At 42.3% G+C, this 13,143-nt stretch overlaps 1 protein-coding gene across 12 annotated transcripts in view; it reads right to left on the reverse strand.

Moving 5' to 3' along the window:
• Positions 1-13,143, reverse strand: part of ptprsb (protein tyrosine phosphatase receptor type Sb) — an 80,959-nt gene that overhangs the window by 12,034 nt on the left and 55,782 nt on the right. For 6 of the 12 annotated variants that reach the window (XM_067362665.1, XM_067362664.1, XM_067362663.1 and 3 more), the window contains 7 exons: positions 8,051-8,145; positions 6,607-6,860; positions 5,610-5,697; positions 3,230-3,499; positions 2,987-3,144; positions 619-630; positions 323-435 (listed from right to left, as the gene is read on the reverse strand). In XM_067362665.1, the coding sequence (XP_067218766.1) occupies positions 323-435; positions 619-630; positions 2,987-3,144; positions 3,230-3,499; positions 5,610-5,697; positions 6,607-6,860; positions 8,051-8,145 (990 nt within the window). Of the gene's footprint in view, positions 1-322; positions 436-618; positions 631-2,986; positions 3,145-3,229; positions 3,500-5,609; positions 5,698-6,606; positions 6,861-8,050; positions 8,146-8,759; positions 9,339-9,587; positions 9,706-10,108; positions 10,136-13,143 lie in introns of all 12 variants that reach the window. The other 6 variants (XM_067362672.1, XM_067362670.1, XM_067362673.1 and 3 more) reach the window with 4 other exon arrangements.

Genomic DNA, 13,143 nt, shown 5'->3' on the forward strand with positions numbered 1-13,143 from the left:
TGAAAAATGTTCGTTGACAAACTCTTTTTCCTTGACAAAAAATGACACTGACATCATCAAACACTAACTGAGGCTGAATCAACATGCGATATCGTTAATAACAAATAAAGTGTAAAAGACGAATAAACCCATCTGACCCACTACAGTAGCCACGCCCCAATCTCTCGCTATAGGCTGAGCTGAAAGTGATTGACAGATCTGAGCGTCTCGATGTGAGGAGTGTGACGAATAAATCAGTCGAGTGTGAAGATGCTGCCTATGTAGACAGTAGACCACGAGACCGTCTGCACGTGTGTGTGTGTGTGTGTGTGTGTGCGCATGCCTGGTGTCTGGAAGTTGATGCGTCTCATCTCCACGGGGTCGGTGGGATGGTGAGCCATCATCTCGGCATTGTTCAGCAAACATTTGGTTCCCGGCTCAGAGTCCTTGCGTTTGCTAATGAGTGAAAACACACACACACACACACAGAATGTGTGTTATTAACGAGACTCGACGGACAGAAATCAAATCAAAGCGCAGAACAACATAAATAAAGCAGGCTACAGGGATTGAAGGGTGTTCTGCCTCAAATAAGAGCTTTAATCTTCTCTCAGAGATGAGGGATCAGATCTCACTTACCTGTCGGGTTTACTGGAGTCCCATCAAACGCCACGTCGCGCACACACACACACACACACACACACACACACACAGAGAGAGAGAGAGAGAAATCAATATAGTGCATTTGTATGCCGCAGCTACATGACACCTCCTGCAGATAACGCTCTCCTTCATTGGGGACAGTTTAACTGCGGCCCCGCGGGACTAGATTGTTCCGGACTAAATGGAAGGGGGCAGGGATGGATCAGACCCAAGGGCGGATTTATCAGCCGGACCGGCCCGTCGTTTCCGCTCGCTCCCCCCGCGGCGCCAGCAAGGTCACGCCAGCAATTTGGCAAACACGGATCCCTGCCACAGCTCCGAATGAGCTCACGCCGAGAAACATCACTCACATTTATTCACATCCAAACAAAGAATGAAACTGGGACACGACTGAACCGGCATAAACGGGGTGTGTGTGTGTGTGTGTGTGTGTGTGCCAGAAGACGGTGTCCCAGAATGCACCTGATGAAGAGCAGAGCTGGAATCTACATAAAGATGAGGCTCAAATAAAAGAGTTTTCATCTGCGTCACGTTTTAGCCAGTGTGACTCCAGAGTCTTCTTCATCATCATCATCATCATCATCACTGCACTGTTATTGTGACACGAGGAAAAACTCCTGCCCGAATGTCTGCGTTTCTCTTTTCTCAGAAGCAGAACTCATCATAGTTGGGAAAAATTATACATTGTTCAACAGAAGAATATATAATTTTTGTGTTCACATTTGCTCCAATAATCCGTGATAGAGTTCATATGAGGGAGCTGGTGAATTAGAAAACAGTGTTAACTAGTTTACCGTAATTAAATGTTAAGGTAAGAAAACACTAATTGTAAATGTAAAAATATAAAAAGCTTTGCTAGATTTATGATGTTAATACTGGAAACATCTTCACAGACTGTGAAAAGTCAATGTTCAACATTTACTAATACATGATTTAATTAAAAGTTGTATCTGTTAATATTATTTAATGGGCGTGAACTAAGAATGAACAGCTGTATCAACATTAATATTAACAAAGATGAAAAAATACGCAAATGTCCTGCTCAATATTAGTTAATTATAGTTCATGCATTAACTAACGGGACTTTATTGTAAAGTGTTTCCAATAATTCCAACCTCCATTTGTATGAAACCATTATAAACACCGCATTAAAACATAATTAATCTTATATATACACATAACAAACACGACATCTAATAAATATTATAATAACATAACTATGAATGGTTCCTCTTGCCTGGTTTCATCCAGATCATTCTGCAGTTCATCTGATTGAATCTTCACCTCAGACTCTATTATCTTCCTGTCCAGAAATAGCTGCTTCCTACATATTTAATCACACGTTATTCTCTCTGTCCCCAAATCTGTCGTCATAGATACAGCGCTTCAGGATCCACTGCCGTACAGTTCACATCATCTCTGCTTCTCCTAACTAGTGCATCCAGAATATCATATTGATGTATGTTTATTTATGATCATAGTTATTTTACATATGTTGCATGTAAGCTGACCCAGTTTAAGTGTAGATCCACTGCAAAAAACTCCTTAGCATTCTTAAATCAAGATACATTTACAGGAGAAGAGAAATGACTGAAGATATGAAGCCTTTTCTGAATAAATGTATTAAAATGAAGCGAGTCAGAAAAATAATCTTGTTTTCCCTTTGAATTGGCAGATATTTGTTCTTGTTTTAAACACAAACTCACTTCATTTTGACACATTTTTGGCTTAATATCTTCAGTCATTTCTCTTCTCCAGTAAATGTATCTTGATTTAAGAATGTTTAGATATTTGTGCTGGAAAACGAGACAGAAACACTGAGGAAGTTTTTGCAGTGTACATTTCATTATGTATATCTATGCACGTGTTTATATGAGTTTATATCCCTCTGCAGAATCTTTATCATTTTAAAACTTGCTTTGCTTTATTGTTTATTAAGCCCTGCTCTGATAAAGCTGTGTATGATGTTATAGTAACACTTTACAATAAGGTCTAGTTTGTTAACATTAATTAATGCATTTACTAACATGAACTAACAATAAAAAAATATATTTTTATATACAGCATTTATTAACCTGTTCATATCAATGTTAGTTCACAGTGCATTAACTAATGTTAACAGATCTTAAAAATGTTTTAGTGGTGATTTTAACATTAACTATATTGTATTAATAGAAGTATTTTAGTATTTTTTCTAAATGATCAAGATCTTGCAGGGGTGTACACTTATGAACACAATCTATCAAAACCGTGTTGCATGAAGAGACTCTCAATCACGGGTCACATGATCAATCAATCAATCAATCACACGGGTCACATGATAACATGTTCCGTTCAGACTCACTTCTTGTAGAGCAGGATGGCGATGACGATGCAGATGATGAAGACCACGGCCAGGACGGGTCCCACCACCCAGATGAGGCCGTCGCCCGCGTCCAGAGGCTGCGGGTCCGAGTCGGGCGCGATCACGGGGTCGGTGTAAGGGCTGGCCACAAACATCTTCTGAACACACAAACACAAGAGCGTTACACCTGCGCACACACACACACACACACACACACACACACACACAGTCGGCACATCTTACCCCGGTGGTGGAGTTGAGCTCAGCCAGGATGAAGAAGACGTACTCCTGACCCGCCTCTAGGGCCCGGTTCTCGAAGCCGCCGTAGTCCTGCTGGTTGCCCAGCGTGAAGAAGGCGGGCAGGGTGGCGGGTGTGAAGCGGGCCGTGATGTAAGCTCTCCTCAGGTCCACCTGACGCTGCCGCGGGTCTCGCTGCTTCTGACTGATGTCCTTCAGCAGCTGCAACAACATCAGCACTGAATCCGTCAGAGAAGAAGCGTCTGATGCTCCTGTCTGATGAAAATAATCACGTCTTTTTTCTAACTGATTGACATTTTTGTATGTATTTAATTTTTAAGATCGTTTATCTTCAGAATCTTGTAGTGATGATGTCATTACCATGTGTGTCTTTGATATGATAATTAAAGGGTTAGTTCACCCAAAAATGAAAATAATGTCATTAATTACTCACCCTCATGTCGTTCCACACCTGTAAGACCTTTGTTCATCTTCAGAACACAAATTAAGATATTTTTGATGAAATCCTGCATAGCCAGCAATGACATTTCCTCTCTCAAGATCCATTAATGTACTAAAAACATATTTAAATCAGTTCATGTGAGTACAGTGGTTCAATATTAATATTATAAAGCCACGAGAATATTTTTGGTGCCAAAAAACAAAATAATGACTTATATAGTGATGGCCGATTTCAAAACACTGCTTCAGGAAGCTTCGGAGCGTTATGAATCTGTGTGTCGAATCATGATTCGGATCGTGTGTCAAACTGCTAAAATCACTTGACTTTTGCGCTCCGCTGATTCATAACGCTCCGAAGCTTCCTGAAGCAGTGTTTTGAAATCGGCCATCACTATATAAGTCATTATTTTGTTTTTTGGCACCAAAAATATTCTCGTGGCTTTATAATATTAATATTGAACCACTGTACTCACATGAACTGATTTAAATATGTTTTTAGTACATTAATGGATCTTGAGAGAGGAAATGCCATTGCTGGCTATGCAGGCCTAATCAGATTTCATCAAAAATATCTTAATTTGTGTTCTGAAGATGAACAAAGGTCTTACGGGTGTGGAACGACATGAGGTTGAGTAATTTGAGTAAAAGTCATTTTTTGGTGAATTAACCCTTTAAGTTCATCTTCCATATGTCCGCAACCATAAAAAAACCTACATATGAGACATTTAATAAATATTATAATGGTATTTAATATTTGCGTATGAACTTCACCCTGGTCATATATCATGATTATCTGCCGCTACAGTAGGTGTCATGTTGCATTAAATTAAATGCTGTAAGAAAGATCACATTGCTAAGCAGTGAAAACGGACTTGTGCAGCCAAAGGACTAAAGAAATAAACTTTTGGACCAGCAAGTTGTGGCTGGTGTGCAAAAACATTGCCTTTTCCCTTTGTTTTCTTGTCGGAGTGCACCTGAATGCTTCGTTTACATGTTAAAAGTTTTCCTCTGAGAGACGATGAAGCCCACAGACAGACTTCTTTCGGCAACACGTCACCTTTTCCAGCTCTTGTGAGTTTGCAGGTGTGTTATTGTGCCTGAATGATGTTCCTGTTTTCAGCCGTTTTCTCATGCTGTCCTGTCTCATGTGTGTTCACACCCTGCATTATGTCTGTTCACTGATCTGTTGAGAATCTCTGACCGCGAGCAAACGCTCACATTCACCTGCACGACCTCCGACAGGAGAAAGTCAAATCTCCGGAGTTTCATACAATATTCCAGCAGAATGAGCAGATCGGAGCGAATCACACACACACACACACACACACACACACACACACACACACACACACACACACACACACACACACACACACACACACCCGTGAAAACAACAATGACAGCCAACACACACATCCAAACCTGCGTTAGAGCTTTGCTTGTGTCAGATCTCACACATAATAATAAACAGAAGAAGCTATGTTTTCATCCACCTGTTTTTATGCAAATGTGGGATATCGCATAAAAAGCTCTGGATGGAAATGCCAAGATGCGCATAAATTCTAAAAATGTCCATAATATGAGGTTGATATTTGTCACCCGATAAGAAGACATGCGCATGAACTACACATTTACCAAATAAATCCTTCAAAATCTCACCGAACGCAAGATCACATGACAGTGTTTATTGTGTTTCGTCTGACGCTCTGAGACAAACTCATTTATGATGGAGGAGAAAATGAGCCCGATTGCAGCAACTCACATTTTTATTACTGATATTTTGCACCAGTTTCCCATGAAGTGACGATTTTGTTCTCATGAAGCTGCTTTATTCGCAAATGTTTTATTCCAGTTTTATGCACAAGTTAAATTCACAACTTTGGGTGTAAATCTATAGCTAGTGAGACGGTGAGGGTCGCTCTACCTCCTCCAGGTCCATCTCGTCTGGGCTCTTCAGATGGCGAATCACTCCTCTGGCTCTCTTCAGAGGAACCACCACCACATAGATGTTCCTGCAGGTACAGAAGCAACATGTTAGATCTCGAGATCTCATTAACCACACGAGCCGCGCGCTAATGAACGCTAATGAACGTGACGCCGCTCCACACACACATTCGTTTCAGCTGTGACTGATGTTCCCGACTGCGAATCAACATGAATTTAATGATTCTTCAACGATTCCTTCAATGATTCTTTTGGCAATTTACAATAAGGTCCCATTAGTCAACATTAATTAATGCAATGACGAACATTAACTAACGCATTCGTTTCTGTATTTATGTTTGTTAATGTTAGTTAATAAAAATATTAACAGATACTTTTAATCATGCAATGTGACAACTAACATTAATTGTTGTTAGATGAAACCGTAAAGTACTTCTGACTAAATTATTATTTTATGTTTTCATACACTTCTATATTCTTCACTTGCAGCACAAGAGATCTTGTTTTTAGCTCAGATATGAAAATGGCTCGTGGTTGAGGAGTTTGGGAGTCATTTGCGAGCTGTTTTTGAGTGTGATCAGCGAGGAACGTCGTTTATTTATCATCTCACACTCACAGATGAAGCACCGTTTCTTTTGCTGCGGCGCTGCTGTTTTGTCTAACATGTATCTTCATGAACAGCGAGAAGCGGAAGCGCGCGCCGCGGAGAGATTTGTCTGAACGGCGAGCGCTGTAAAGTGTGTGTGCTGCAGTATTTCAGCGCTGCACTGGGAGCCCCAATGATTTTCTTCCTGAGCTCAGCAGCCGGACGCAGCCAGAAACACAAATTGACTGCGGGTTTGAATTATTCACAGTGCAGCAACTGGATGATTCCTGCACGTATGTGTGCGCACGTCATGCATGATTCATACGTCCTCTCCGTGTACTGTAATCGCATGTGCACTGCAGCAGAGAGCGTCTGATCAGGCCGTTCGCACCTCACGTTGCTCCTGGTGTCCAGTGACGGCAGGATGATGGTGACGGTGGCTTCGGCCTCTCGCGTGTGGTCCACCTCGGGCCGGCGGATCAGGATGGGCGGCGAGGTCTTGGCGTGTATGCGGTGTCGGAGTCCGCCCATGTTCCCCTCGGGGCTGGTGATCTTGAAGTCGTAACTGGTGTCCGGCTGTAGGTTCGGAATAACCGCCTTCCTCAGACGGGCGTCCACCTCCATCTTCTGCCGGTTGTACTCCACCTGAGGACGAGAGCGAACGTTTCTAGCACGACATCAGATACTCTGGAGAAGCCTGGTTTACTAACCCCGAATCAGATGTGCTGCAGTCAGGTTTAGTGAATCTAAAAACATCCCGCTGTGTTTGAGCTGGTCTTCACATGGGCTTTACAATTTAATCCAGAAACACAAGCTCTGTTCCAAACCCACTGAGCAGAAACTGTTCCTCCTCAGTGTTTCTGTCTCGTTTTCCAGCACAAATATCCAAACATTCTTCGATCAAGATACATTTACTGGAGAAGAGAAATGACTGAAGATATTAAGTCAAAAAAATTATAAAAATGAAGTGAGATTGTGTTTAAAACAAGAACAAATATCTGCCTACAGAGTCAGAAAAATAAACTTCATTCAAAGAGAAAACCAGATTATTTTTCTGACTCCACTGGCAGATATTTGTTCTTGTTTTAAACACAAACTCATTTAAAGTCAAGTCATCTTCACTTATATAGCGCTTTTCACAATACAGATTGTTTCACAGCAGCTTCACAGTGATAATAGGAAAATTAACTGACGTTGTTTTGGCTTTAAAGCAGCTCTAAGAAAATATTATTATCGAGCTAAAGTAGGTTTTTGATTGAATCACTTCAGTTTTAAAAATGGTTAATTATTAACGCTTAAATGACGCCTTCCCTACTGAAAACCGAAGACCTTTAACGTATTCTTGTCGATCATTTAGTGTTTGAGTGTGTATGTGCGCAGACGCTTGGTCTTTTTACAAAGTGATATTGCCAAATTACTTGTCTGGTCCGCATAATACAGAAAAATTGTAGATGTATGTGATAATGTAGATAATGCGTTATGTGTAAAGATGTGTGTTTTTAGTCTAGATTTGAACTGACAGAGTGTGTCTGCTTCCCGAACAATGCTAGGAAGATTGTTCCAAAGTTTAGGTGCTAAAAAGGATTATTTTTATCTTTTTTGTCCTAATATCTTCAGTCATTCCTCTTCTCCAGTAAATGTATCTTAAGAATGTTTAGATATTTGTGCTGGAAAACAAGTTTTTGGAAGTTTATCTAGGCAGCATTTTCAACTCGACTTGAAATGTAAATTCATCTAGTGTTTATGTTATTGATGTTATTGTCAGAGATTCATCTCTTTTTTGACTTCCTAATATTCAATTAAAATAAATATCATAACACAGACACAGAACTCACAGTGAAGCGATAGGGGGCGCTGCTCTCTGGAAACTCCCACGTCAGCAACACACTCGTCTTAGTCGCCAGATTCACTGAGAAATTCCTCGGCACGTCTGTCCAAAAACACACACACACACACACACACACGTGAGACTCGCGCAATCCAAGAACTTCAACACACACACAGGACCAGGTGAGCCGAACCGTGGGGGAGCAGACGTGTGCGAGTCCGCCGCGTGCGCCGAGGCCTGTGCAGGGAATTGTGGGGGAGGAAGAAGGTGAGCGTATGGCGGTCACAGACGGACGGACACATATGCGGCAGTTCCAGGGAGAGCCGGCCCAGATTCACGCGCTGCTAATGAAGGTTATGTGGAAGGAAGGAAGTCGAGGTGAGACACAAACCGCAATTACACACAAACACACAAACATGTATTTTATTTGTGCCACACCGCAAACTGGACTGGGAAGTGTTGGGAAATGCAGACATGGACGGCAGTGAAGGAACTCATTATAGAGGACGAAGGAAAAGAAACCGTCTCCTGTCTTACTGTGAACCTGAGCGCTCGTCCTCCGAGACGGACTGTGACTGACACCTGTCACTTACCTCGACCCTCCACCCCCCAACGACTGGCCGAGTGTTACCTGTGCTCCGCCCACTGGTGATGGGTTGGGTGGGGTTAGTTGCGGGTGGTGTTGGGGTTCGTTCTGTGCCGCTCACCAGCCGTACCTGTGTCGAAAGCCGTCGTTCGGTACAGCACCTGTGGGCTATACGGGCCCGAGCCAGCGCCGTTGTGAGCCGACATTCTCACAGCGTACGCCCGGTCCGGGTTCAGCCCGTGAATGGTGTAGCTGGACACGTCCGCCGGTACCGTCAGCGTCCGCGGTTCAATGCCACCACCCGCTTCCTCGTACGCGAGCGTGTATCCCGTATAGACGCCGCTCGGAGGAAGCCAGGTGAACTGCAGCGAGCAGCAGGTGGCATTGACATGCTCCGACAGCTGCGGGAAACCTTTGGGAGGAAACTCGGGCACCGGAAGCTCCTCTTCAGCCTCTTCGCCGTATCCAGAGCGCCCTCTAGCGGCCAGGAGGAATGAGTAGATGCCACCGGGACGCAGGTCGCTCACGATGTGCTGACGCTCTTCAGGTCTGACGTCAACAGAGACAGACTGGGAGTCGTTCTTAAGGCCGTAGGTCAGACGAAAGCCCAGGATCTCTAGCAGAGGGTTGGAGGATTGTTGGGTCGTCCAGAACACAGCCGCAGACGTCTCATTAACCAGCTGAACGGACAGAACGGGACGAGCTGGTACTGGAGGAAACAAACACACACAAACTCACAGTTAGAATGTCACACTGACTCAAGCACAAGCAATCAAGCAGTTGAGATTTGCTATTTACTGTAAATTGCTTTACATGAGTGTATGCAGATGAAGTCCAATTATTAATACATCGCTGGGCGATAGTTTCACTGATATCTGTCACACAAACAGCACCTGTAACTGAGCTAAAAGAGTCCGTCTGTCCCTGAACGTCTCAACACACACACACACACACTCACATGCGACGGGCGTCTGCACCAGATGAGCGACGCTTTGAGCTCCGTCACCCTTGACGGTGTAGGCCGCCACACTGATGGAGTACAGCGTCTCTGGCTGCAGATCCTCGATGATCAGCTCCTGAACACACAAGGGTTCAGTGTAAACATGATGCCAACAACATTCACCAATGATCTCTGACCCGACACCTGCTCTGATTATATGTTACTGGTGCATGCATACATTCGTTCATTCATGCATTCAATCTTTCATTTCTTAATTAATGTATTCATGCATTCATTCATTCCTTCCATACTCTCCAGCAGTATTTTTCTTTAATAAACTTCTCAGTTCATGGTCTGCATTCAAACGGCCCTATAAAAGCCCTCTCCAGTATGAGAGGTTCACACACACACACACACACACACACACACTCATGCAGTGAAGCGGCTCAGATGCGGTGGCTCTGATGGATTTGGGATGTTTCTGTCTCAGCTGTGATTTCATGAGCTGCTCTGAAGCTGAAGCTGAAGCTCATACTCACATATTGTGCCGTCTCATCCACGTCCCTCTAACGGCAGGACGACACACACAGAGACGTGAGAGAACCGGTGAAGACCAGGCGGAGCGTAGGAGGAGAAGAGGAGGGTGAGATTCATTTAGTGAAAGAACAGAATGAACGGCAAAAGAAGAGATGAAGTGAGACGAACAGTGAGATTCATTCAGATCGTTCATTCAGTCTGATTCTGCGCGCTCACAATACTAACACACTACTCCATCAATAACACACTACTCCATCAATAACACACTACTCCATCAATAACACACTACTCCATCAATAACACACTACTCCATCAATAACGCACACTACTCCATCAATAACACACTACTCCATCAATAACACACACTACTCCATCAATAACACACTACTCCATCAATAACACACACTACTCCATCAATAACACACACTACTCCATCAATAACACACTACTCCATCAATAACACACACTACTCCATCAATAACACACACTACTCCATCAATAACACACACTACTCCATCAATAACACACACTACTCCATCAATAACACACACTACTCCATCAATAACACACACTACTCCATCAATAACACACACTACTCCATCAATAACACACTACTCCATCAATAACGCACACTACTCCATCAATAACACACACTACTCCATCAATAACGCACACTACTCCATCAATAACACACACTACTCCATCAATAACACACACTACTCCATCAATAACACACACTACTCCATCAATAACACACACTACTCCATCAATAACACACTACTCCATCAATAACGCACACTACTCCATCAATAACACACTACTCCATCAATAACACACACTACTCCATCAATAACACACACTACTCCATCAATAACACACACTACTCCATCAATAACACACACTACTCCATCAATAACACACACTACTCCATCAATAACGCACACTACTCCATCAATAACACACTACTCCATCAATAACACACACTACTCCATCAATAACACACTACTCCATCAATAACACACACTACTCCATCAATAACACACACTACTCCATCAATAACACACACTACTCCATCAATAACACACACTACTCCATCAATAACACACTACTCCATCAATAACACACACTACTCCATCAATAACACACTACTCCATCAATAACACACACTACTCCATCAATAACACACACTACTCCATCAATAACACACACTACTCCATCAATAACACACACTACTCCATCAATAACACACTACTCCATCAATAACACACACTACTCCATCAATAACACACACTACTCCATCAATAACACACACTACTCCATCAATAACACACTACTCCATCAATAACGCACACTACTCCATCAATAACACACACTACTCCATCAATAACACACACTACTCCATCAATAACACACACTACTCCATCAATAACACACACTACTCCATCAATAACACACACTACTCCATCAATAACGCACACTACTCCATCAATAACACACACTACTCCATCAATAACACACACTACTCCATCAATAACACACACTACTCCATCAATAACACACACTACTCCATCAATAACACACACTACTCCATCAATAACACACACTACTCCATCAATAACACACACTACTACAACAATAACGCACACAACTAAATCAATAACACACACTACTCCATCAATAACGCACACTACTCCATCAATAACACACTACTCCATCAATAACACACACTACTCCATCAATAACACACACTACTCCATCAATAACACACACTACTCCATCAATAACACACACTACTCCATCAATAACACACACTACTCCATCAATAACACACACTACTCCATCAATAACACACACTACTCCATCAATAACACACACTACTCCATCAATAACGCACACTACTCCATCAATAACACACTACTCCATCAATAACACACACTACTCCATCAATAACACACACTACTCCATCAATAACACACACTACTCCATCAATAACACACACTACTCCATCAATAACACACACTACTCCATCAATAACACACTACTCCATCAATAACACACACTACTCCATCAATAACACACACTACTCCATCAATAACACACACTACTCCATCAATAACACACTACTCCATCAATAACACACACTACTCCATCAATAACACACACTACTCCATCAATAACACACACTACTCCATCAATAACACACACTACTCCATCAATAACACACACTACTCCATCAATAACACACACTACTCCATCAATAACACACACTACTCCATCAATAACACACACTACTCCATCAATAACACACTACTCCATCAATAACACACACTACTCCATCAATAACACACACTACTCCATCAATAACACACACTACTCCATCAATAACACACACTACTCCATCAATAACACACACTACTCCATCAATAACACACACTACTCCATCAATAACGCACACTACTCCATCAATAACACACACTACTCCATCAATAACACACACTACTCCATCAATAACACACACTACTCCATCAATAACACACACTACTCCATCAATAACACACTACTCCATCAATAACACACACTACTCCATCAATAACACACTACTCCATCAATAACACACACTACTCCATCAATAACACACACTACTCCATCAATAACACACACTACTCCATCAATAACACACACTACTCCATCAATAACACACTACTCCATCAATAACACACTACTCCATCAATAACGCACACTACTCCATCAATAACACACACTACTCCATCAATAACACACGCTACTCCATCAATAACACACACTACTCCATCAATAACACACGCTACTCCATCAATAACACACACTACTCCATCAATAACGCACACTACTCCATCAATAACACACACTACTCCATCAATAACACACACTACTCCATCAATAACGCACACTACTCCATCAATAACACACACTACTCCATCAATAACACACACTACACACTACTCCATCAATAACACACTACTCCATCAATAACGCACACTACTCCATCAATAACACA

Source organism: Chanodichthys erythropterus, chromosome 16, assembly GCF_024489055.1.
Source record: "Chanodichthys erythropterus isolate Z2021 chromosome 16, ASM2448905v1, whole genome shotgun sequence".
Taxonomy (NCBI): Eukaryota; Metazoa; Chordata; class Actinopteri; order Cypriniformes; family Xenocyprididae; genus Chanodichthys; species Chanodichthys erythropterus.